The sequence below is a fragment of the Ambystoma mexicanum genome, chromosome 11, assembly GCF_040938575.1.
Source record: "Ambystoma mexicanum isolate Mex_15411 chromosome 11, UKY_AmexF1_1, whole genome shotgun sequence".
NCBI lineage: Eukaryota > Metazoa > Chordata > Amphibia > Caudata > Ambystomatidae > Ambystoma > Ambystoma mexicanum.
Window position 1 is genome coordinate 1,351,542,780 of NC_090934.1, and position 26,955 is coordinate 1,351,569,734.

General features: G+C 46.5%; 1 protein-coding gene across 1 annotated transcript in view; it reads right to left on the reverse strand.

Annotated features, from left to right (window-relative positions):
* The window catches only part of MNS1 (meiosis specific nuclear structural 1), a 498,937-nt gene that overhangs the window by 253,117 nt on the left and 218,865 nt on the right, over positions 1-26,955 (reverse strand). Inside the window, exon 5 of the mRNA XM_069624891.1 lies at positions 26,606-26,835. Within this exon, the coding sequence (XP_069480992.1) occupies positions 26,606-26,835 (230 nt within the window). The remainder of the gene's footprint in view (positions 1-26,605; positions 26,836-26,955) is intronic.

Genomic DNA, 26,955 nt, shown 5'->3' on the forward strand with positions numbered 1-26,955 from the left:
ACGGCATTATTAGCTGTGGCAAAACTTTATGAAATCTTGGATACTAAAGTTACGAAACAGTCTGAGCACATTGAAAAGCTCCTATCTTTAGTAAGTGTAACTCCGATTCAGGCTTGGCAGGGCTCACAAGGTCTGTTGCCGGATACAGGATGTGATCCAACTAACTGGTTGATGACTGAACACGATGCAAGTGATCTGAATCTCCTTCCTTCAACTGGGGACAAAGATAAAAGCATACTGGCCTCTGATATTATGGAGCCAGGCTTTCCCACTAGTTTGGACCAGACTGATCGACAAGTGACGTTGAATACTCGTCCAGTAAAACTAGTAGATCTCTGGAAGACCAAAATATAAAACCAATGACACCGGCAATGTCAGAGGAAAAAAGTATTTGCGACTGCAGGGAGAAAAACTGTGACCCTTAGGGCTCGTACAGACGAAAAACAATGACCATGGTGTCAAATTACCCAACCCAGAACGAAATGTAAGAGCAAGCCAGTAATACTCAAACCAAGAAAATGTATTCAAATAAACTCAGTCAAAGATAGAATGGATACTCTTAAAAATAGTAGGCAAGAAAATGTAGTAGAACCTTGTCAGGCGAACTGCTTGGCATATAAGCCACTTGATGACTTAGAACGCTTGACAAGAGCAGTTTCTATGGATAATCGGGTAGCATCAGGGAAGGGTGGCAATGCACAAAGCCTTTTAAGTTCCACCTGTACCCCAGAGCTACCTGGAATTCCTGTTACTATTGGTTCCCCAATTGAGAGAAGGGATTTAAAGACACATGTTTCTGTATTTCCCTCATTGTTGGACATACAGAAACAGATTCAGAATTCTATTGAATCTTACATGAAGCTTGACTTTTCTAAACCCCAAAAGGTTAATGCTGAGGATAAAGAGGGTAATCAACAAATTAACAATATACCTCAGTCTATCCATTACAAAGATAATAAAGTTGGTATATCATCGGTTGCGAGTCAAACTGAGCTGAAATTACCTAGCCGAGTCGCGGCCAAAACCCCTGCAGTTTCCTCTGGGCCTTCCATCTCAGATCTACGTGATGAAATTAGAGTCTCTATTGATGCCTATATGACACAGAACACAGCTCAAAATCCATCTGATGTCCAGCAACAACAGATGGTACAAACGCTCACGACATTTCCTGTAATTCCGACGAGATCTACCAGGCAGGAGTTACGTGACGAAATTAAATCCTCTATTGAAGCTTACATGACGCATTCCACTGTTAACAATCAAAGTGTAGAGTACCAACAATCTACAGGAATAATGTTTACATCAATAACACCACTGTTAAAAGGGCCTCAGACCGGCCAACCAACTAATTCTGATCACCTGGTATTCGGACCGCCCCAACTGGCTTCAGTGAGCAACAAAGAGCACCAGGGTCCACACACTGATAGAGCTGGTTATTGTGCTTGGGAAAAATCCCTAACAAAGAAGCCAAAAATATGGGTCACAATCGATTCATTATTAAATGAAGAGATCTTCCATATACAAATATGACTTGAATAGAACAAGCATTCTAAATATATGTGCAGAGATCCCAGACTTGTCCAAAATAACAAGAGACATTGACCTAATCGAATTTATTAATCATAGTGACTTGACGGAAGCCCGAATGTACATACGTTCAGCCCTAGTAGCAAATACATTCTGGCAAGCAAGAACGGCACTATTTGATAGGGGCTTCATTCTAACACAAGATCCTAACACAAGAAATGATTTATAATGCATCAATGACACAGGGTTACAAATCACACATTTTTGTTGCAAAAGGCAGAGAATCCCAAGAGTTAAGTTACCAAACGCAAGTGATGAATTCGTAACAATCCTCAAATACAAAAAAGTCTAAGTTTGATATCTTGGAATACAAGAGGTCATAGACACCTCAGCAATGCGTCAACTGGTGACTTAGCTGGGTTTGATATCACTGCCCTCCAGGAGAAATGGCTCTTGTTACCACCAATTTGGGATTCCCATGTAATTGTATTTACTCCTGCTGCAAAATGTTTTCTGGGACACCCGAAAGGTGGTTTATTACTGGCCATAAAGAAAGGTTGTGGGTTCCAAAGTCGGGTTTGTCATTCTCCCTCCTCCACCTTCCAAGTAATCAAGCTATCCACTAGCAAAGTGAAACTAGCAATAGTTAACATCTATTGGAGCATTCAAACCCTAAACACTTTTTCAAACAATTTCTTATTATACTTGACGCTTTGGTATTGGATACTGGAATTACCCAAACCATTGAACTAGGAGATCTCAACTTGTATCTTTATCCGGGTTTAAATGCTGAGCTATCTGGTAATGAAGCTATATGGTCTGCAATCATGGCCGAAAGAAACTTTATAATGTTGAATTGTAGTGTTTCAGGAGATATGCCATCACAGACAACATGGCATCGAAGTTCCCAGCAGACTACTCTGGATTATATATATGTCAACTCATCCTTCTTGAAGAATTTCATAGGACAGGAATAGAGAAGGGTGATTATACTCATGCAATGCAGAGGTTAAGACAGGTTACCCTATTAGATAACAGCATCAAGTACCAGCATGGCCATGCCTTTGATATTGAGTTGAAGCATAAGAAAGCTCAATTTAGGCGAGAGATTCGCCATTTGAACCGAGCGGATAATGCAGATAAAATCACAAAGATCAAATAATTAAAAAGCCAGTATAAAATGCGGCTTAAAACTAGAAAATTCATACAACATCAAAAAGACGGTGCCGAGATTAATCAGGCCACAGGCAACTCACAAGTGGAAGTGCAATCAAACTCAATATCCTCCAAGGCATGGCAGGCTTATTTTCGAGACCTGTAACAATCACCATTCTCTAGTATGAACTTAACCTTTCAAAGAGAGGCTGTGTTCCATGAGTTCCTGCTTGACATTGATGATATCAAATGTTGCATAAGCAAATTAAGTACTTCTCGTGCTAAAGGTCCAAATGGGTTGCATATTGTCATGCTTAAAAATCATCCGGATGAATGGGCTGGTATCCTATCTCGAACATACTATGTCTTTAAAATTGGTAGTATTCCTGAAAGCTGGAAAAAATCAACTGTACTCCCAATATTCAAGAAAGGAAATCGAGATGATCCTAGGTCTTATAGACCGATAGCGCTTCTGGATTGTCCTTGCAAACTATTTGCCAGACTATTATTGAACTCCTTCAACAAGTGGTTGGACACTCAGAATATCTGTGATCCGTTTCAGACGGGCTTCTTACCGGGAATAGGCACGGCCATAAATATGATCACTCTCACCAGTATCATACAGAGGGCCCGTCAGTATAAACAAGCACTATACATTGCCTTCATTGATTTTAAGATGGCATTCGATGGAGTTCCGCGAGAGCTTCTTTATAAAAAAAACTTGCTAATGCACATTGTCCTTGGGAAATTCTAAAGGGGATAATACAGTTACACACAGACACCACTATTCAAATAAAATTGACGAAGGGTGAATTATTGACGGATCCGATTCAAACTGCCAGGGTCCTAAAGCAGGGATGCTTGTTGGCATCAGCATTATTTAATTTTTTCATCTCGGATGTGAGTAATGCTTTCATGAAACTCAATACTGATTCCCCCAGGATTATGGGATCCCAGGTACAGTGGTTATTGTACGCCGATGATATGGCTCTTATATCTCAAAACCCTAAAGGCTTGCATACATTGCTGAAAGCCCTGAATGGGTATGTTCAAAGGAATTGTATAATCATTAATATCTCAAAAACTAAAATAATCCAATTTGGGACAAAAAAAGCAAAGAACAGCCAGACTACAGTGGCCTCTGCAAAACTGTCAGATTTCGGTGGTAACAACTTCCATTTACTTAGGTACGACCATTTCCAATCAATGAGCAGATGATACATACCATCAACAAGGAATGCTAAAACTTCAAACAGCAATCTCTCAAGCACGCATTATTAAAGCAAGGTTCTGTAGATTTTCAATATTGCGGTTAATCACTTATTATAAATTCAAAGTAAAGCCAGTTATAATGTCTGGTGCTGAAACAAAAGGTTCTCATAGTCATTGGGCAATTAAAGAAGGGCGATATTGGAAGCATGTGCTAAATTTGCCCAACTCGCAACCATTACCACTAATAAGACACGAGCTTGGCCTAATTTCTCCATATACGATATATAAGTGGAAATTATGCTCGCTCTACCGCAAATGTCTCATGAATAAATTACTACAGGTATTTGTAATATTATAGCAACCTATTTACTAAACTCTTTAGATTCATTTCCGAAGCTCTGGCGTTTGCAAATTCAGAAAATACTTGATGAGGCACAGATCGATGCAGCAATGCCGATCGAGAACCCGGATGGAGCTAAAACCAACATTTGGGAAATAGACTGGATTAAAACAAAAACCACATATATAATATCAAAACTTCATTGCATACCCCTTTGAGATGAAATGTTATAATTGTCACGATGCCCGCTCCCGGGGAGCCGGCTCAGGCCCTGCGTCCCCGAAAGCAGACATCAAGTCCCTGGGGAAGGTCCCAGCAACCCTTTATAGGGGCCCTTTGGACAGCGTCCTGGCGCCTATGGCGCCAGGCTCATAGAAAACGTCAGTCCTGGCGCCATAGGCGCCAGGCTCATTATGAAAGTGTTTGGGTGCACTTACCTGATGCAGACCATGCTGCAGAACCCCGGCCTCCTTGAGGCCTGAAAGGAACTACTTTACCTGTGGGACTCATTTACCACCCGGGCGTGGTCGGGGAAGGATACATACCTGATTGGAGGAAGGACACATTCTAGGAACTTCTTCCAAGGCTATTTAAACCACACCCGATCAGCCACACGTGCTTCGCGTTGTTCTGCATCTAGCAGCTGGACGCTCACCGTGTCTGCTCCTGCATCTTGACTTCTGCCACACCTGCCAGCATCCTGAATCACCTGCAAAGGAAGGGAACAAGAGAACAGAAGAAGGAAAAGGCCTCACCTGCTAAATCTGCATCCCAGAGACATTTCGCCGACAATCCTGAAAAGGAAGACATTTATTTTTAAAAGCACATCACATCGATCGCTGCAGCGCCGCATTCTACTCACCTTTACAGGGCACCTCCATGTTCAGCAGCGACCATCCGGATTCGCAGTCGCGCCCCCATGCCTAGGGAGAAAAAGACAAGAACAAAGGTGAGAGAAAGAAGGGAAAAGGGAAGCTAAAACTCCATGTCAAGACTTACCTGTTGGGTCATTCCCTTTTCATTTCGGGTCCACGCCGCATCCAGGCATTTTCGGACCCCGGCCCCAAGGGGAAAAAGACATGAGCGTTAATGAGTGAATGAAAAGACATTACCAAAACACTCATTAAAGACTTACCTGATTTCCACAAGAATTTCACCGCTCACCTCGGGTCGGTGCCTGTTCCCCGGCATTCCGTACCCCGGCCCCTATGGGGAAAAAGACACTAGCATTAGAACATTAATGCATGGACACAAGGGGAACCACTTATAGAAAAACTTACCTGGAAGCCAAGCAAGTTTGGTTCTCACCCATCCGAAAATCCAGTGACGTAACTGGATACCAACGCGCCCCTACATCAGAAGCAGGATGGAGAGCTCGTCCTTCCAGACCCTAAGGTGAGACGCTACGGGGAAGCACAGAAGGGTTTTGAGGAGGGTGAGAGGGGTAAGTGGGAGGCCGATTGCATTACCCCGCAGACAGTTAACCCCCCTATTCTCACCTACAGAAGGATACTTCTGCGAGTCAGACAAGCCAGATCTGGGGCCCGGTCCAGTCCGTCTTCCGAACCCTGCGCATCACCTTAGACGAGGTCACAGCAGCGCGAACCAGGCCAGCGCCCCCGTGGGAGTCAGGTGAGCCTTACAATAATGAGGTCGCAAATTATATGGTGAAATCCCCAAGCCCCTTACATCGCGATGGCTTCATGCGGTTTCGTTTAAATGTATGTTTAACCAGAGATGTATTGAATAGGTGCAGAATTGTTGAAAGTTTGAATGTTAAATGTCGATTTTGTGATCAATATGCAAAAACCTTAAAACACTTATACGCAGAATGTGTCGAATTGGTGACGTATAGATGTTTGGAATACAAGCATCTATTTTCTGAATACCGTGACATGACAGCTGATAAATTGTGGGGTTTGTTATTTTACACAAATAGGAAGTTGGTTAGATATGCTGTAGTGAATCATCTTCACCAACTCGGGTTCCAAGACTCGAAAACAAACTGGGGGAACCAAAAATAACATTTCTTCAGCAGTTAACAGTGGAACTAGTGTGTCTAAATCAGGAATACGTGTAACAAGATGTTATTTGTTTTGATTCATGTGTTTTTACCTTCCATCTTTATCCTTAATTTTTTATCTTATGCTAAGCATCACAAATATTTTTAGTGTAGTTTTCATTTTTCCTTTGTTGTTTTGTTGCAAATCTATATCATGTATCTGATGTATTTTATGTATTTGGCTTACTAGTATCTAATTTGTCATGTAAAAATGTTCTTTAAGATCGATTTGTTTTCTGTAATAAGTTCAAAGGTCTCGACTTTTATTTCGTGACCATAACAACTAAATAAAAAAAAAAAATACCCAATCAGATGGCCGAATAAAGCACTGTTTTACCAAAGGCTATATCCTGACCATGGAGCGTATCCAGGGAGTAATATCCGACAAAGGGCTGGATGGAAGACCACGTTGCTGCATCGCAAATATTCTTTATAGGAACTCCCCGCTGCAGGGCTGTGGATGTAACCACGCCCCTAGTGGAGTGAGCTTGCAATCCCTCAGGAGGGTCCTTGCCCGCCAATCTCTAGCATTCAGTAATGGCAAGGATAATCCACCTGGACAAGGTCTGTTTGTCCAGTGTACCCCACAAAAAGCTTGTCGTCCATTCTGACCCTGGACATCCAAGAAATATAAAAGCTCAAAGCTCTCCGAGAGGTCCAACCTATGGAGTCTCTCCTCTTCCTTACCAGGATGAGGGGGAGGATAGAAAGCAGTAAGCGCCACTTTCTGGCTTAGATGAAACTCAGACACTTCCTTCGATAGGAAGGATGGACGTACATAGAGTACAACCCTATCCTTGTGGAACACACTAAAGGGTGGCTTAGACTAAAGTGCCTGCAATTCACTCACTCTGCGAGCAGATGTAACTGCAACCAAGAAAACAGTCTTGAAAGGCAACAGTCTCAAAGGATAAGAGTGCAGTGGTTCAAACGGAGCACCCATCAGGAACTTTAAGATCAAAGTCAGATCCCAAACCGGCACCTGAAACAGGGAAGGCGGGATCACATTCCTGTGCCCTTTTAGAAATTGGGAATCTTAAAATAAGAACATTCTTCAGACAAGCGCCGCCAGGTAACCTTTAATGGTACCCACTTGAAGACCCTTGTGGGCCATGGAAAGCAAGAAAGAAAGAACCATCGGAATGGAACACTGAAAAGGATCGACATTGTGTCCTCTGCACCAGTCTCAAAACTTACGCCAACAGCAACGGTACAGGGATTTGGTTGCCGGCCGCCTCACCGAAAGCAACACCTCCATCACGTCCTCCGGGAGGTCCAATCCTTATATCTCAACCTTTCAGAAACCAAGCGTGAAGGTTGAGAGTCTTGACCTCTGGATGGAGAACCCAACCCCTCCACCCCCTCGCGCAAGAGAAGATCCTCTCTGTGGTGAAGACAACGTGGAGGGCAGATGGACATTTCTAAAAGGTCCGGGTACCACGCTCTCCTGGCCCGATCCGGAGCAATGAGAATCATGTGGGATCCGAACCTCCACAATCTCCTTAGCACATGAGGAATGACGGGGACCGGAGGAAATTCGTACAGAAGTGGGAATGACCAATCCACAACAAATGCGTCCCCCAAGGCTCCTCCGAGGAGATTCCCTTGAGCAAAATCTCTTGCACTTCTGGTTGGTACTGGTCGCGAACAGATCCACTTGAGGGGTTCCCCCAAAGGGCAAAGATCTCCAAAAGGACTTCCTGAGCCAACTCCCACTCATGGGAGACCGTGCACTGCCTGCTCAGAGCATCCGCCGCCGCATTCTCCTCTCCGGCTGGATGAACTGCCGAGAGTGATATTCCTTGCTGTATCGCCCAGAACGAGAGCTGCATCGCGGGAGTGTCCCTACCCACCCTTTTTTGTTGAGGTAATGCATGGCCACTGTGTTGTCCGTCATGATGAGGACACTCTTCCCCGGCACAGACAGCAGAAAAGCCTTCAGAGCCAGCCTGATGGCCCTAAGCTCCAACAGGGTGATGTGGAGTTTGGACTCCGACAGAGACCAACAACCGATGGCGGTCAGATCGTCGGTATGAGCTCCCCATCCTGTGAGTGAAGCGTCCGTCACCACCTTCACCTCCGGCCACAGTTGCCAAAACAGCTCCCCCTTTGTCAGATTCCCTTCGATGGCCCACCACAGAAGATCCTGCAAGACCGAGAGTGGAATCTGAATGGGATCCGACATCTTGCCTGAGAATTGCGACCACTGCATCTTGAGAACCCATTGAAGGGATCTCATCCTCAGTCTGGCCTCTGGCACCAGAAAAATGCAGAATGCCATGAAGCCGAGCAACCTTAAGAATTCAAAAGCTGGAAGACTCTGGGCACGTTGACATTTGTTGACCATCTGTACAATGTGATGAGCCCTCACCTTGGGAGGCAAGCACTTCCCAAAGGATGTGTCCAACACTGCCCCAATGTACTGGAGCTGTTGGGAAGGTGTCATATGTGACTTCTTGAAATTGAGGGAGAAGCCCAGCTTGTGAAGGGCACGGCAGTTGAGGCTGAGATGATCCAAAGCTTGTTCGGGAGAACGCGCTCAGATCAACCAGTCGTCCAGGTAGGGGTAGACGTGAAACCCCCCCTCGTCTGAGATAGGCTGCCACCACCACCATTAGCTCTGTGAAGACCCTCAGGGTGGAGGTCAATCCGAATGGCAGGACCCGAAACTGAAAGTGCGAGTTGCCAGCTGCAAACCTCAGGTGTGGTCTGTGTTTTGGATGAATCGGCACATGAAAATAAGCATCCTGTAGGTCCAGAGACACCAACCAATCCTTAAGACGAAGGGCTTGAAGGACCTGAGAAAGTGACCATCTTGAACTTGTCCTTCCTGAGGAACTTGTTCGACCAACTTAAGTCCAAGAGGGGTCTCAGTCCTCCAGCCTTTCTTTGGGATAAAAAAATATGAGGAATACCATCCCTTGTTCCTCTCTGCCACAGGTACCAGTTCTATAGCGCCTTCCTCCAGCAAGGTCAAGATTTCCTGCACAAGGAGCGGATCTGGAAGCTTCAAAGAGATTCCCTGGTGGATTGTCGTGAGGCCGCTTTAAGGCGGGAAGGCAGTACCCGTGGGCTACTGTATCCAGAACCCACACATCTGAAGTAATAGCTTGCCGTTCTTCGATATACTGAGACAGTCTGCCCCAAACGGGGAACAATGGAACGTGCCCTCATAGCTGTTTTGGAGCGGCTGCGGCAGCGCCTGAAGGCAAAGAGGCAGCTACCTGAGCGGTTTTGGCACCTCTATTTCCCCATCCACCACAGGTACCTTTACGGTGGCCCCTTTGATTAGCGGCTGCTCACGTTCCACCAAAAAAGGAGTAGTAACGAAAGGAACCCCCCTCCACTGTTGTCCCCTGGGACGAAAAGGCAGAGGTTGACACACAGCTGCACCCAAAGAGTTAGCAGCAGCTTGTGAGGTCTGCAACCTCTCAAGCCTCTCGTCAGCCTTGCTGCCAAACAAATGAGTGATCAAAGGGCATGTTCAGAAGACGGGCCTACACATCCGGAGCAAAACACGACTCCCGCAACCACGCAAACCTGCGTATCATGGTGCTCGCAGCCATGGACCAGCTAACACCATCAGCCGTGTCCAACCCAGACTGAAGGGATTCACTCATGGCATCCCTGTCGTCCTGCACAAGAGCAAGGAACCCATCCCTTTCTTCCCCATTGGGGATATGCTGAGCCGCTAGAGAGACAATTCCACAGAGTGTGTGAAAACCTTGCTAAGACACAAGTAGAGTTGGTCGACTTCAGCACCATACTCCCAGCAGAAAATACCATGCGTGCCCAACCATCTAATTGCTTGTCATCCCCATCAAGGGGGATGGTAGGGTACGCCGCCTGCCTTGAAGTGGCAGTAGCTGTCTGAACCACCAAACTCTCGGGAGTGGGGTGAGTGGATAGGTAGCTGGGGTCGCTACTGGATGGGTGGTGTTTCTTGGTTAACGACTTGGGTGGTATTTCTGAGTTAACGACTTGTAGAGCGCCGGAAGAGCCTCCAAGGTCTGCCAAGTAGCCACCACCCTTTTTTGCAATGCCAAATGAAAAGGCAACACTGGGTGAACGAACCCTGATCCAAAATATCAGTCAGGTCATCCTGATCGAATGCAACCGCAGGACTGGACCACCCAAGATACTCTAACTCTAGACATCAACCTCCTATAGGAGGATTCAGCATGAGCCCCAGACTGCCTACCAAACTCCACCTCAGGAGATGTGTCAAGGCCACTGGCATGTAACAACTGATGCAACTCCTCCAACTGACTGTCTTCAGAAAAGACCATGTCAGGAGCCTCATGAGTTCCCACAGGCTCAAGCTCCATATCTGAGCCCTCATCATTAATATCATGCAGAGAATTAAAGAACTCCTTCCTTGGGCAGGAGCGGCCCCAACAGGCCTCACAGTCTTGGATAAAGCCTTTCTCGGAGGGTCCACAGTACCAGGGGCATCCACCGGCAAATTCCGGCCAAATGGCCTCGAAGGCGTTGAGGGCGCCGATGGCTTCGGCGTCGACAACAGTGCTGAAGGCTCTGAGGGCTGGATCAAAGGCAAACCTCTGACAGCCGTACTCGACAGACAGCGCCGACCGAGCCCTTCAGACTTCTGCGGTTCCGCTGGGAACGAAGACCGAGATCTGGATCTGGCACATCTCTGTCGATCCACCGGAGCCTTGTCCAAACGGGATCTCAACGGTTCCCAATGTTTATCTCGCCGAGTGCCCAGGCCCGAAAGTGTGCGAGCACCGGATCGAGACCATTCCCTGCCGGTTTCTTCCGAAGGTGTGGATGGAACTGTGCCCCGGGATTGAAAAATTGCCAGAATTTGCTCCCCGAATGCCTCCCAATTCTCAGGAGTCGAGGATTTAGTGGGACAAGCCACTTTCCTCGCGGAGCCATCATTCAACGAGGACAGGGAAGGCAACCAGTGATTCCGGTTCCAGAAGTGCCGAGACGAGGATCACGAGTGACGGGACCCACTCTGGGATCGAGATCGCCTGGACTCCTTCCGACAAGGGGGGTCACCCCTCGAATCGACGGTGGAAATCCCCATCGCTTTTTCGGGATGTCCGAGGTTTAAAAACCCGACCTACCTGTAACTTCCCCTTATGCTCCCGCAAGGCCGGCCTTGGCAGTCAACAACTGGCACTTCGAGCAGTCGTCGGTACCATTACTTTCACCCAGACACCACAAGCAGATGCAGTGAGTGTCCGTAATCGACATTTTGAACTTACAGTCCCGGCATGTCTTAAACCCAGACCACGGAGTCAGAGGGGTAGAATATGAAGACATTTTCTTCAAAGAATTTCACACAAGGTGCGCAGAGTTCTCGAAGCAATCACGTTTGTGGAAAAAACGGAACTGAGCCTATGGGCGCCGTGCATGCCATTAATAACATCCGGTGACATCACCCTCGACGGAGGCCTTCGAGGGACATCGACGCAGGACGCCCTCTGCCGAAAAAAAATCCGAAACAGCAGAGCTGTGGACATTACATGTCAAAGATGTGGAATACATGGGAGGACACAATCCATTCAAAACGCCTTTTTCTCAGTGCCCCTTGACAAAGACTCACAGCTTTTACCCCGGGAGGAAAGCGATACGAGCATCGCCGTTTGCCCCAGTGGTACTGTGAGAGCCCCAGCATCTTTAACAGGATACTGCATGAAGATCTTGGTAACATTCTAGTCGCAAGCACCATCATACAATACGTGGATGACCTACTAGTCTGTAGTGACCACAAACAGAGCTGTCAGAGAGACTCCATCACTTTACTGTAGCTGCTAGCAAAGAAGGGGTATAAAGTAGAAAAGAAAAAACTCCAGTACTATTTGGTAGAGGTTCTGTACTTGGGTCAGCTCATCTCCAAAGATGGAAAGAGAATAATCCCAAATAGAGCTGCAACAGTACGTGCAACTGCCAAACCTAATACAGTGAAGGAAATGCAGACATTTCTGGGGTTCTGCAACTACTGAAGGGCCTGGATTCTAGACTACGCAGCATACACTAAGCCACTGCTGCAATGGCTCAAAGAAGCACAGAAAGAAGGCACATCCATTAGATGGACAGCAAAAAGGATCACTGGGTTCAAGGACCTAAATAATTTGATATCTACCGCGCCAGTTCTAGCAAACCCAGACTATGGACAGGAGTTCTACCTGTTCTCCCATTCGAATGGCACACTCATGACCGCAGTGTTAACACAAAAAAGCTCAATGGGACACAAAACGCTGGCATATTACAGCGGCACACTTGACTCCGCGATGCAAGGGCAGTTCGCTTGCGAACAGGCGCTCACAGCAGCCTTCGCCGTTGAAAAAACCTCTACCATCGTGATGGGGTGTTCAGTTACGTTGCACATCGAGCATTCCCCGTTTGTGATTTTGTAACGATCTGAGTCCACACTGACCACACAGAGAGCATCTGCATACGAGATCATCCTGTCGAGTTCCAACATCCAAGTGGTAAGATGTAAAACAGTAAACCGAGCCACGTTTCTCACAGAAGCATGCACATTGGAAGACCTGCAGCAGCATGACTGTGCAACATAGGAGGGAGAAGGGGGTGACATCCCAAAAACCAGAGATAGGGCCCTGGAAGAAGGGGAGGTGTTCTTCGTTGATAGGTCAGCATCCATAGATCAGGACACGGGTGATATACATTTTGGGGCCGCAGCAGTGAGAATGGAGGAGGGTGAATGTGAAACACTAATTATGAGAAGATTACCAAGCATTTTTCCACACAAGCAGCAGAGCGTGTAGCATTGACTGAAGCACTAAACACAGCAAAGGGGTGCTGTGTGACAATCTATTCTGACTCCGCCTATGTCACCACCACTGTGCATGCGGGTTTGTCCAGATGGAGAAGGGGGGGGGGTTCAGAAGGGCCAACAGCTCCCCAGAACAGCATGCAGAATTACTGAATTAATTAATTTCGGCTCTGGCAGAGCTTTCTGTAGTAGCTGTCATCAGGTGCCTAACTCACACTCGCAATACAGGCGAAATATAATTGGGAAACGCTGCAGCAGACACAGCCACTAAGAAAGCAGCTTACCTCACAATTCATGTTGGTGCAGAATATGTTACCACCACCGCAGACGCAGACACAGAACAACCAACAGATACACAGCACTGCCCATAGCACAAATAATAAAGCTACAAGACAGGGCGCCAACAGAAGAAAAAGATCTATGGGCTAAACGTGGATGCACCCAGTCCCCCACTGATCTCCTATGGTGGCAGCAAGCAACAGGTAAAACGGTCATGCCTGTCTAGCTATTATACACAGCATTCGAACAATTGCACTTTCCAGCCCACAGTTCAAAACAGCATATTGTTGCCGATCTTCCAGAAGATTGGTTCATTCCAAATTTGCAGGAACACCTAACTCAAATGGTGGTCCAATGTATCACATGTCAAGTTATTAGCACGGGAATGACATTGAGAACTCTAAGGGGGACTTTACCCCACCCCACCGTATTGTGAGTTGCACATGGATTATGCAGACATGGGAGAAAGGTGCAATGGAGCACGGTTCTCAATTGTGGTGGTGTGCCCATTCTCACGCTGGGTGGAAGCAGGGCCCTGCGCCCACCCAGATGCAACGTGTGCTGCAAAATTCTTGGTCAATGGTATTCCCCCGATGGGGAGTGTGTGATGTCATCCGTTCAGACAACAGCACTCACTTTTACAATGATTTATTCAAGGAAGTAACAACACTTTTGGGGGTGTAAAACACAAAATATGCTCCATTTACCACCCGCAAGCAAACAGGCTGGAAGAAAAAGTAAACAACCTCCTCAAAAGCAGATTGTCAAAACTATGCAATACAATGAATAAAAACTGGGTGTATTGTGTCCCCCTCGCGTTGTTCCAGCTCTGCAAACAACCCAGCAAGGACCACTACCTGTCCACCCATGAAATAGTGACTGGCAGACCCATGCAAACGCTGCTGTCGCCAGTAAGAAGAACATCTGATGCACACAGAACAGCAACTATATTAGGAGAAGAGTTCAAGCAGTACCTGACAACTCACACGTGCAATAAAATGCATATCAAAACAAATTGCACCTCCCAACACAAAGGACAGAGAAACTACCACGGGACCCTCCAAATTCATCACCCCCATTGCAGCCATTGCTGCCGGGAGAATGGATTTATGGAAAAAACTTTGTCCGCAAGTAGAACACACTGCAATTCCACAGGCTTTTTGAGGTTTTGTATTCCACCCCTCTTGCAGTAAAGGTGAAAGGGCTAAGTTACTGAATACACCTCTCGGACGTTCGCAAAGCACCAGACCACACACCAGAAGGTAACCTGACAACGGACACAGCTTTAAAATTGCATGGTAAAAGTATTTAAAATTGCATGATGAAAGTATTTAAAACTGCACTGTGAAACCTAAGCCTTTTCCCCACTATTCAGTACTCTCAAACTTAGGTGTGTTTTGTCCTGTTTTTAAAATTGCATTGTGTAAGTAGTGCCATTCTGTGGCTTTGCCTCCTAGCAAAAGCACTCATCTAGCAAACCTTTCTACCACTAAGCGCCCGTCGTACTGTCCAATTGTCTACTTGTCTCGTCTGTCTCATCTGCTTGCACCTGCTCTGTGTCCTTCCCTCATGTTTTCCCCTACCCCTTCCCACTCCCTTCCGCTTCTCTCCTCTCCCTAACCTACATACGGTGCTCTCGGTCTTTCCTATCTTTTCTAACTGCTTCTCTATCGACTATCCTGCTCTCCTCACTAAATCTGGTAGGAAGAAGTTTAAAAAGGACATCCTGGTCTCCAACCCAGGCCTCCCTATCGCTGACACTTATACCGGTGCCTCCTCCAGACAGACTTTTACCGACATCCTCTTTGTCGTTCCCTCGCCAGATCTATGGACTCTAGATATGGTCTCTGTGCCCTCTCGCTTCTCTTCCTCTCCCATTAATGGTGGCACCCGGTGGGAGACCCTCCTGGCCTCCTCCTACTCCTCTAAGGTCATCATTAATATTTACTTGAACTGTCCTCAAGCCAACCTCCTCCTCTTTGATAGACGCTTCCTGCGCCTCATCAATTTCCTCTCTTCTCCTGCTGTGCCCCGTCTCCCCTCCATGGCTTCTTGGCCTGCCCCTGCTGCCTCCTCCTTGGCGACCTTGCACTCTCCTCCTTCCTCTTCTGCCTCCCCTCGGGCTGCTTCTACACCTCCGCCGGGCATACCTCTGATTTGTATCCCTCCGCAGAAGTCTTTCAAGGGCGGCAACCTTCTCCATATTGCCACTCTAAATTCTTGCTCAGTTGTCAAACAATCCTCAGACATCTGCCACCCCCTTGAGGAACTTTACTTCCATGTCCTCAGTTTCACCGAGACATGGTTCACGGCCAGACCCATCACAAGCTTTGACACTCTCCTCCCTGATGGCTACAAGATCCTCTCTGCACCCAGGTTCAACCGTTCCAGAGGGGGTGTAGCCTGATCTTCCCGGAGTGGATTCCTGTCTCTGTCATTCCTACGCAGGCCTACTACTCTTTAGAATGCCTCATCTGCAGGCTCTCTCCACCCTTGGCCATTCCCTTACTGTTGCTACCATCTATCGGCCACCTGGTCAGACCCCCCCCCACCACTTCCTCTGAGTGGGCGGACCTCTCCACCTCTCCTCTTCCCTCCTGGTCTCAAACACTCAACTCCTCCTTCTTGGAGACTTCAACATCCACCTGGATGCTTCCTGTCCTTCCACTGGACGCTATCGTGACCTTTGTGACTCTCACTCCAATCTCCTCTCTGGCCCGACTCACTCTGCAGGGCACACTCGGGATGTTCTGATCTGTTCTGACCTCCCCCTTTCGTTCTCTCTCACCACTCCTCTCTCCTGGAGTGATCACTTTCTCCTTTCCTCCCATCTCACCCGCTCTACCCCTCAGGCCAAGCCAACCCCAGCACTGCCACCTACCTTCTCAGTTAAATGACCCATGAAGAGTTTGTCAGTTGAGGCTTTCGCTTTCACTTTCTCACCCCCCTCCCTCCTTGGCTGACTCACAACCTGACAGCCCTTTCCATGCTCCACTCTGCTATATCTGATATTCTTGATGTTCTTGCCCCTGTCATGAGGATCCGCTTGAAGCCCAAAGCCAAGTGCAACTTTTGGTACGACTCAGACCTCGACATCCTTAAACGCAAGTGCAGGGTGGCTGAGAGGAAGTGGCATGCTTCTGGTACATTCTCTGACAAACTGGCCTGCCGCCTGCTCCAAAAGCAATACCAGCTCTCTGTCCGCACCAAGAAGAGAGCCCTCATCCAAGCTTACGTCTCCACGGCATTTAACAACTCGGCCGAACTCTTCAAAATCGGCAAGAAGCAGGCCAATCCTGCTGCAGTCTCTACCTCTCCTGTCTCCTCCCAGGCCCTCTGCACGGCCCTGGCCTCTCATTTAATCTCTAAAACTCACAAAATCCTGTCTTCTCTCTCTTCCTCTCCTCCTCCTACTGTCTGCTCCTCCTTTGGCCCTTCTTCGACCACCTCTCCTCCCTGCTTCTCTGCCTTTCCCCTGTTCTCCCCAGGTGAGGTTGCTAGACAAGTCAGATCTATGAAAGTCTTGTCAAAACAGGTTTAACCCTGATCCTCCAAAACCATCAAGTACCACATTGACACCCTTGCTCCTGCTGATTTCTGCAACCACTCCTTCGCCACTGGAGTCTTCCCCTTCCCCTGAAGCACTCCTTTGTGCACCGGCTTCTTAAGAAACCCTCTGCCGACCGTTCCTACCGTCCAATCTCCATCGCGCCTTTCCTGAGCAAACTCCTGGAAAAGCTGGCCAACTCCCAGCTTAATCTTCACTCTGAATCTGTTGGCTGTCTCCATGACCATCAGTCTGGCTTCAGAGCTGCCAGAAGCACGCGGAAACTGCTCTCCTGAACATCCGTGAAGACCTGCTCTCCAACCTCGATTCCAACACCCCCTGTGTCTTCATCTTACTTGATCTCTCTTCTGCCTTTGACATGGTCAACCATGCCATCCTGCTCAACGATCACTGTGATAACCTGTGTATCACCGATCAGGCCCTGGCTTGGCTGACCTTCCTCTCCGATCAACGCTCCCGGGTCCAACTTGGGTCCTTCCTCTCCCCTACCTCTACCTGTGGTGTTCCCCGGTGGTCTAACCTCTCGCCCTGGCTGCTCAACCAATACCTGGCACTTCTTGCCCACCGTATTGCCGCTCTCTGCCCCAACTTTCAGTGCTATGCGAATGACACTCAACTCTTTGTTACAAACTTTTAAAATATTATACAACAGTCTTTATGATTATCACAATTCTAACCATGCAAAATAAGAAATTAGACCACAAGAAATCAGCAATCAAATGTAACTAAGCAATCCACACATTTTGTACCAGGCATTGATGTATCATTTTAGGCATAGTACTGTCTCCTCAGCTTTCTTAGGCAGTTAGTCTGTATTCCAAATGCTCCAAGTAAAATATTGGCACAAAAGTTAGCTTTTTATCACTCGCTTCCTCCATCGCACTCCACCACTCTTCTCCATTTATACATGGCCTTTTAGCAATCTCGGTACCCAGATGTACAGTTCTAAGTTCTCCAAGGTTGCTACAGTATAACACAAGATGCTTCAATGTTTCGTCGCATCACAGAACCTGCATCGAGAGTCGTCTTCAACTCCTCTACTTCTCAAGTTAAGGACCTCTTTAGTACGAAATAGGTTTAAGCGTAGCTTCATAAAGGTTTTCCTTTTACTATAACACAGAAATATTTCTAGGTATCTAGGCAGTGTGTTCATAGCTCTTACTTTCGGGGCAGCCTGTCGCATACATCTATGCAGAGATCTCTGTTCTGATGTTTCACACCAGTCTTGCTCCCACAATTTTATTTTTTACAGCATTTGGATTGTGAATCGGGTCGTCTTTGTTCGTTTTTAGTTGTTCAAGGAGTAATTCACAGGTTTGTTTCCATTCACCAAGGATGGTCACACCTGTTTCGCTTGAGGGTGTGTTCAAGATCTTGTACTGCGGTAGCTCATCTGCACCAATCACTTTCCTGTATGTTGATAACATGTTCCACAGGACCCTTGCGTTTATCGAGGTGAGACCTAGCTCATATCTAATACAAGCTGTCGGAGTTCCTCTTGCCAATTGCAGAATTTTACTCTAGTATATATTTTCGCACAAGTACCATGTTGAATATGAGCATCCCAACATCGCTTCGCCACCGAATCAGGGCGAGTATAACCTTGGCTTTATAGAACTCAATGGCTGGTTTCAATGTAAATTTGCCAAACTCTTTGTTTATTGTAGCGCCTTGCGAAGCTAGGAGTTAGCATTTCCTTTTGATTTTATGCACCATTGGTTCGTCGGTTATGTGTGAATTAATTAGTACACTATTGTGTCTGGTTTGTACATTTAACTGTTTCTTGTCCAATTGTCCAAGTACATTTCTCATTTTTTCTTTTAGATCCTATTAAGTTTTGTAATACTAGGATCTCTGTTTTTGCGGCATTTATCAACAGCCCGTTTCTTTCCATGTATAGTTTCAAGGCAGAGAGCTTACACTCTAGGCTAATCGGCGTTACATCTAGTAAGACGATGTCGTCGGCATGCAGCATTTAGCTCAACCGGTTCCCATTAATCTTCGGTGCAAAAGCTCTTACTTCGTCTATTTCTCTTCCAACATCAGCTCATTTTCAGGTTCCCTTCAGCCACCTCTTCTCCTTCTCTCATCTCTGACTGTCAGTCCACCAACCAGGAGTGGTATGCCGCCAATGATCTCTGCCTTAGTGCCAGTAAGACCGAGATTCTCCTCATTATCACACCTGTTCCCTCCTTTCCTGTCACTCTATGGCTGGCCTCTCTTGGCCCTCTTCCTGCTCCTACCTGTGAGGCTGAAAACCTTGGTGTCATCTTCGACTCCACACATCTCCGATGTCTGTAAGAAGTCACTCTACCAACTGCACCTCCTCAGAGGTATTCTCCCTCTCCTATCCTTCCCCCAGAGGCTCTGTCTCCAGAGCTCTGGTTCTCTCTAGGCTGGACTATTGCAACAGCCTCTTTCTAAATCTGCCTGCCTCTACTCTCCGCCCTCTGTACCTCATCCAAAACAGGACTGCAAGACTTGTCCTTGGCCTCAAGCCCAAGGATCGTATCACTCCAGGACTGAAATCTCTGCACTGACTCCCAGTGGCGGCGAGGATTAAGTTCAAAACCCTTTGCTTTGCCCACAAGGCCTTCTGGGCCTGGAACCCAAATACCTGCAACTCTCTCTTCCTAAGTATCTTCTTTATGGTGCTCTTCAGTCATCCACCTCCAACTCCCTCAGGGTTAGTCGCTTCTCCAAGCAGCGAGTTGGTGGTAGATTTCTTTCTTTTGCCGGGGACTCCCTCTAGAACAGCCTCCCTGCCTCTCTGAAACTTGGAGAACCATCTCCGATTCCAGAAGCACCTCAAGACCTTCCTCTTTGCTTCTGCTTTCTCCCCTCTTGTCCCCTGCTGATTTCCTGGCTGAATCCTTGCACTGGTTACCTGGCTACCCTCGGGTCCCGGGTCCCCCCCCACCCCCCTCCCCCACGCCAGTTGCAACCCATGCACTTGGGGACTGTTTCTGTATCGCTACAGTACCTATTAGCACTTGCCACCGGATGTCTGCACTTCCCCTGCACTTGCCACCAGTTGGCTGCACTTTTATTTATTGTCTTTATTTTACTGTTATCCTATGTACTGCACTGCCCCCTCCCCTTTCCCTCTGCACTTTTGCAATCTCAAGGTCACCTGGTCTAGTAGGATTGTTGTCTCTGTCTTCCCTCCGTTTCCCTCCCTTGCTCGTCGCGCCTTGAAACACTTGTGTATAGGCGCGTTATAAATGCCATATCATATATCATATTGTATACTAACTCAACGTAAATGGCCTTATGCTGACCTTATCCATGCATGTAGAATGTAACAAGAACATGCATTGCTGCTAGAGCACTGGCTACAAGAAGTGTATATCTCTCTCTTCACTCGCTCTCTCTTCACTCTTTAATAACGCACCCATCCCGCTCTCTCTCCCCCTACAGGTGCAACGGCATAGAATAAGTTTTACTAGGACATATAGTTTCAACTGTGGATTGCAGTTACCTGCGATATTGTTTACATTTACATTGTTCATATTGGGTGCATATTGGGGAGCATCTTCTATCTGGGGGGCCCCATATAAAAGAAGGGGGCAGGCAGGGGGAGAGGGGTGGTGGACCTGGGATGGCTATAAATGGAATTGGAGGGGACATCCCTAAACATCACTAGCCTACATAAAAATGAAAAAAGTCCCAGGAATTTTTATATCTTCTGACAATGTAGCCAAAAGATTATCAGATGCCCCAAATGCGACTTTTGCACCCTCAATAGTATTTAACTCTCAACCACCTCCTTCAGTATTTAACATGTTGTCCACCCCAGCCCCTAACATGGTTCTAGGTTTTTCCCATTTTATAACCTCAAATGAAAGTGTCAATGAAAGTAATGATGTTTTTATATCAGGCACCCAACTGTCTGTCCTGGGAGAGAACTGCAAAATGCCACATAGTACAAATACTACTATACCAACTCCCAATCCAAATTGTGTAATAGTATAATGTTTCAATTGTTAACACTACGTGTACAACGGTCACTGTGCAACAGAAATAAATCATATAGAACCATTTTAGATAGTAGACAATTTCCCCTGCGCAGTGATAGACGAAAACGGCAGGCACGCCAGAATAAATATGATGCATACCATGGTTTAGGATTGGATAAGGTGGAAGCCCTTTGCCATCCCGGCCACTCAAATAGCTGGTACTCGGACATGAGTGCAATGGGAAGGCGAACGACTAAGAAGAGTTGCTATGTTTGCTCTTTAATACTGCATGCATCTGGGGCACCCAAGGTCTTAGTGTCACAAGAGATACCTTTGGATGACACAATGTCTCATCCACCTTGCACTATGTAGGATGAAAGGCTCTTTTCAGGCACGCAGCGTCCAACTAAATCTCCTTGAGCTAGACGGTCTCAAATGCAAACCGGGCTCTGACGAATCAAAGTGCTTCAAAGAACCCTTCCTAGCCATACAAGGAACAAAGTTTGCAGAAAATAAATGACAAGATGCAACCTTTATGTGTAAGGCTGAAGGACTTTCTGGTTAGTCAGATGAGACACTAGCTCTCGCAGACAGAATGTGTGCACAAATGTGGACAGAGCAATTGAGAAACCGGTGACGGTGCAGCAAGAAGAAAACTATGAACTTTGTTTTTACAGTGAAGGGGATGTCTTAGTGGGATCTAACAAACGTTGCAACAGAACACTGCTCGTTCCAGACCTCCGAAAAGGAAACCGCAGCACTAATGGACTACTATTGGGTTTGTGGCAAAAAAGCGTACTTGCGCCTCCCACCATCATGGAGGGGCTACTGTTGACTTGCAACGCTGCATTCAGCCCTGCTGGTAGTGCCTGAAGAGCACCTAAAGGGGGGACCATTGCCGGATAACGGCCAGGTGACACCCGACACAACAGAAGCCATGTACACTACGTCACGTCCAGGTTTTCGAATTATTCCAGAAGAGTAATGCCATGACCAGTTTAACAGAAAAAAATTGTCTAACTACAGCTCCCAGGATTCCTCTGACCTGCTTGCACAAATACCAGATGAGTACAAACTCTACAGCTCAGTAAAGACATTTTTCGCATCTCATGCCCAGAATCCAAACAAGGGCCAATGCTAAGTGGCTCCAGATCATCCAATGGGATCCAGTTAGCAAACACTGAAGAGGGGTTCAACGTCATCAAAGTGGAAATGAGAGCACTCAGGCCAATGACTACGTAGAACCGGTATATCCTCAAACTCCTCACAGCCATGGAGGGCGGTGTTTGCAAAAAGATTGGGAGTTCATGTTGCACGTTCGTACCTTCTTCAGACATTGACAATGGAACACAATCCTATGTAATAGAAGCAGTACATGAACTTTGAGTGAAAATGAAAAAGGAAGCAGGGATCCAGGACGACGATTAGGTGAACATGGCGTTTGGATGGGTACCATCATGGCTTGGAACGATGGAAAATGCTGGTCCCCATCATCGTGTTCATTTTGGTGATTTTCTGTACGTGCCAATTGGGTCTTCATTGTTGGGTCAAAGCCGTACCTAATAGTTCAATGATGATAGTGACAATTGGGAGTAGTAATAAAAAGGCGCCTCGTGTTACACAGGAAGTAGAAATACAGCCAGAACAAGATGAAGATTGTAAGCCTCGAATGGTGTCATTGTATCACGGGGGTTCTAGGTCAAAGGATCGACAGTAAAAGGGTCGAGAGGTCAAAGGATCGACACCAAAGGGTCGACAGGTGAAAGGATCGAATAATTTTTTTTTCAAATTATTTTTTTTTGGGATGGTCCCCTCCCCAAACCCCCTTTTTTTGTAAAAAAATCACTTTCCCTAAACGAAAACCCCCCAAAAAATATATAATTTAAAAGAAATATTCGATCCTTTGACCTGTCGACCCTTTGGATTCGATTCTTTGACTAGACACCTATCACGGGCATGGGCATGAGGTGGACACCATGTATCACACAACCATTGCGCCCCCACCCGACCCTGAAAACTATAAGGAAGTTTGGGTCGATTTGGCGGGTGATGCATATACATGACCAGCACGTCTGAGGAGTATGCACGACAGGGTGAAAGTTTGAGAAGTGTGTGTGTAGAGCATGAATGCCCATAAAAAGGTACCCCAGCCTGGGAAGAAGCAGAAAGACGTGCTAATGAATGAAAATATGGGGGGGGGGGGGGTGAATTTGTCACAAAGGTGCCAGGCTCAATATCAGCACACACCAAGCCTGCTCCTCGCGAGCCCGGTTACCACGGAAGTCCATTTCCCTCTTGTCCTTTCAGCGTTGCAACTATCTCATATCACTCCCAGGAATGTGCTCTGCAGAGAGTGCGAGACAGTACCAGGCCCTGCACAACGTCCATCCATCTCCACTAAACTGCCAATGAGCCTCTGACCCCCACCCAGCCAGGCCGGAGCCAGCCCCACTCCACCGACCCGCTCATCTGACCCCCCCAGGCTCTGACCTCCCCAAGGTGCCCACCACAGATCGAAAGCCTGCACAATTGTATATCTCTACAGGAAGGGGAAATCACAGATCAATCCTCAGGGGGAAGACCTTGGGTGCAGGAACCGCGGTATTAATGAGGCCCTGAATGTGGTGGTCAGCACAACTCAACTGTATTTTGACCTCTCCTCTCCCTGGCACCCCTTTCCTGTGTTGCCCAGATACCCGTCATAATGAATGAATAACTGGTTTTAGTAGTTTAGCTTAGATTAGATATATTGTATTTTTATGCATGCCCTGACCTTCACTGCGAAGATGTGCCCAGCTGCCTCACGTGCACCAAGATCGACGGGGACAAAGCAGCCAATTAGTGCCTGGCATCCCCTATGGAGCAGGGCCCATGTGTATGTTCTAGTCAAGCAGCACAGTGGATTTCTACTATATGAAATGATGTCACTGATGCGTTGGGCCTCCTTAATGTGCTGCTTGTGTGCTTTTTGGCAGAGCACTCTCGAGCAGCAGAGTTCTTTGCTGGTATTTGTATTTTGTACAAGTAAACCTTGTTACCCTTGTAAACTATCTCTTGGCCTTAGTCCCGAGCGGATTGCATTTACTCTGGAGTGTACGTGCAGAGGTGTATGCCGTCATCCACAACACTGGGTGAAGGACTCCTGTTGTCACCCTCTTGCCTTTGGAAGCATACTGCTCTTGGCTTTCCCACTACGTCCTCATCGAACTTCCTGGGCTGGACTGTCATTCATGCTGGTTTGCAGCTTTGTCATGGTTTATGCATTTCACAGGACAACTACTTCGTTGATGTCTATTCCGTTCCTGTATCTTCTCCGAGCCATTCTTCATGGCTCCTGGTTGTCCCCTCGTCTCAGTACTGGCCTTGCCAGTAATCTTCATGCTTTTGTTGAATTTTCTGGGCCAGTACTGGAATTAGTCATACTATCTGCATTGTCAGCAATCTTTGTCTTAGTAGAAATAATTGGTATAATGTTACAATGAGAGGGCTAGGTTTGGGGTGTTGTGCTGACTTTTACCCAGGTGGTCATCCTTATTGCCAGGAGGTGAGTTCCTCCACATGAGGTCCTCCTGCATTAAATCACCCTTAGGGGGAATATTAGGTAGTGGCCTCACCTCATGAGAAGAGGCTACCACCCATGGAGAAGTGACGAGACCTAGTGAATTGTCACAGTACTAAAGATTGGTACTAGAAGTACCCTCAGGAGGAGGGAGTCATTCTCATGATTGGAGTTGTTTTGTTTCATAGTAGTAGTCAGTAAGGGTAGTTTTGGACAGAAGACTTTCCTTTCGACATTTACAACGGACTGACAAGCACCTTAGTTTAATAACATAAGCAGGGAATACCCATAGTGTTAGGAAAAGATAGGCTCTAAAATGTTTATTTAATAAAACACTTGGCACCATGTCCTCAATAAGTCTGTGTCCTTCTGACACGCCACACATCTAAAACAAAATCTAAGACTGTATTGTGAATAAGTGAGATAAATGGAGACAGAGGTTTAGGGGGAAGGTTGCAGAAAGGTTGAGAGCAAGATATTGTGACATTCTTGCATTAAAGCCCAATAAAAAGTCTATTAACCGAGGCAAGGCTAATGACCTGTACACAACAAAAGAAATTCCCTGTGATTTAAACACACTCATAATGTGCCACAGTCCATTATAGCTCCAAATAACCACTAAGATACGCAACAGAACTGGGTTTTAATTTAAATGGATCAAAACAGTCCCACGAGTAGACTGGCAGAAAGAGCTGACCTTTTTTCCTTCAAGCAGTCCTCAAACCATTTTCCAAATGCATCCACTGGTCTAAGGTGTCCTTTTTTGCAATCATTTATCCAGCTTATAAACCCCCCCCTGCACACCGATTTCTTTAATTCTCCAAACTCACATGTCACTCCTTAGACTCTTTCCTTCTTACCCATTATATGTTGTCAATTTCGCTTTCCCAGACACCCTTAGTGCTGGGCCCACTTCTTTGATGAAAGAAGGAGGCTGCAAATGGAAATGCTCGCTCTAGCACTCGCATTGTGTTATGTAGAGCAGGTGAGTTGGCAGGTTATTCTTCAGTGTACATAGGAAGTAAATATCATCAACCCCTCCCTCTTTTACTAACATATTGAGGGTCAATATTTTTATTAGATTATCAATACTGTCTCGTGGTGGGTCCCTCACTTTAGGGAAGGGGGGGCGGGGAGAGAAGAGCGAGAGAGGGGGAGATAGGAAGAGGGGGCAAGGGGGAGAGGGGAATTCGCCCCACTCAGCGTCAAAGAAGTAGAAGAAATGATACTAAGCCTAAAACCCCCCAGATGCATGGGTGACATTTGCCCTGCACCTATCAAAAAAGAAACAGCAAAGGAGATCACCCTTTTCATTACCTCGCTAATCAACGCCACCTTCAAATCCAATGCCATCCCCGCTAACCTCAAGGACGCCTGGGTTATGCCACTTCTCAAGAAGCCATCCCTCCACCCCAACAATCCTTCGAATTATAGACCAATCACTACGGTACCCTTCCTTCTGAAGATCATTGACAGAGCAGCCTATCTGCAAATCCAGCACCACTTGGAAAGCAACCTGCTCGGGCTGCGACAATCCGGATTTCGCCCAAGACACGGCACAGAAACTGCCTTGATAGATCTAGTAACCCAGATTGAATATATTAAAGACTCAGGGAACCTCGCCCTCCTTCTCTTACTAGATCAGCTGCATTTGACCTAGTTGACCATAAAACCCTCTCTAACCATCTTTCCTCAGCAGCACATTTCTCTAACGATGCCATTGCCTGTATACAATCATTTCTGAACTAGAGTGTCTGTACCAACAGCCTCCGCATCTCCATCGACAGTCACCTGCGGGGTACCACAAGTCTCTTGCGTCTCCCCCACACTCTACAATATATTCACGAAGCCCCTAGCCGACAAACTTGACCATCTAGGCATCTCGTACACCAATTATGCCGACGACACACAAATCCTCATACACATCACAGGCAATTACGTCAGACAGACAACGACTCAATGACATTTATCTTATCATCCAAGCATGAGGAAGGAATGTAATTAAAAACATGATTTCTGATAACTATCGATTTGGTGACTAATTAAAATGATCCAGAATTGTAAGCGTCGCAATTTGTTGCGCCTAGCCCCATCTTCTACAATGCAATTGCTACATAAATTCACTACACCATGAATACTTTACTAAGCGTAGAAGTATTTTTAAATACTCACATTTGGTCTTCTTCGTAGATCTTCCTCACAATTTCATCAATTAGGAGTTTCTCTTTCAAAAACACTTTATAAGCTTCTTGGCGCATCCGTTCCTTTTCTTCGAGCTGCATCTCTAAATCTCTTTGATAATTCAATTTTTCCACATTGCGTTTACTGCCCATGGAATTTTCCTCTTCAATGGCCCTCTCCTGCTCCTCTTTCATTCTTCTGAAATATTCAGAATCGCGTTTCTTATTCACATGATTTTTTTTTTTAAAGGAAAGAGGAAGGGAGAACATTCAGTTATTTACTTTTTCTGTGAAAGATCTCCCAATTAAAAATACCTCCGTGTTTAATAGAGCTAATGGTAA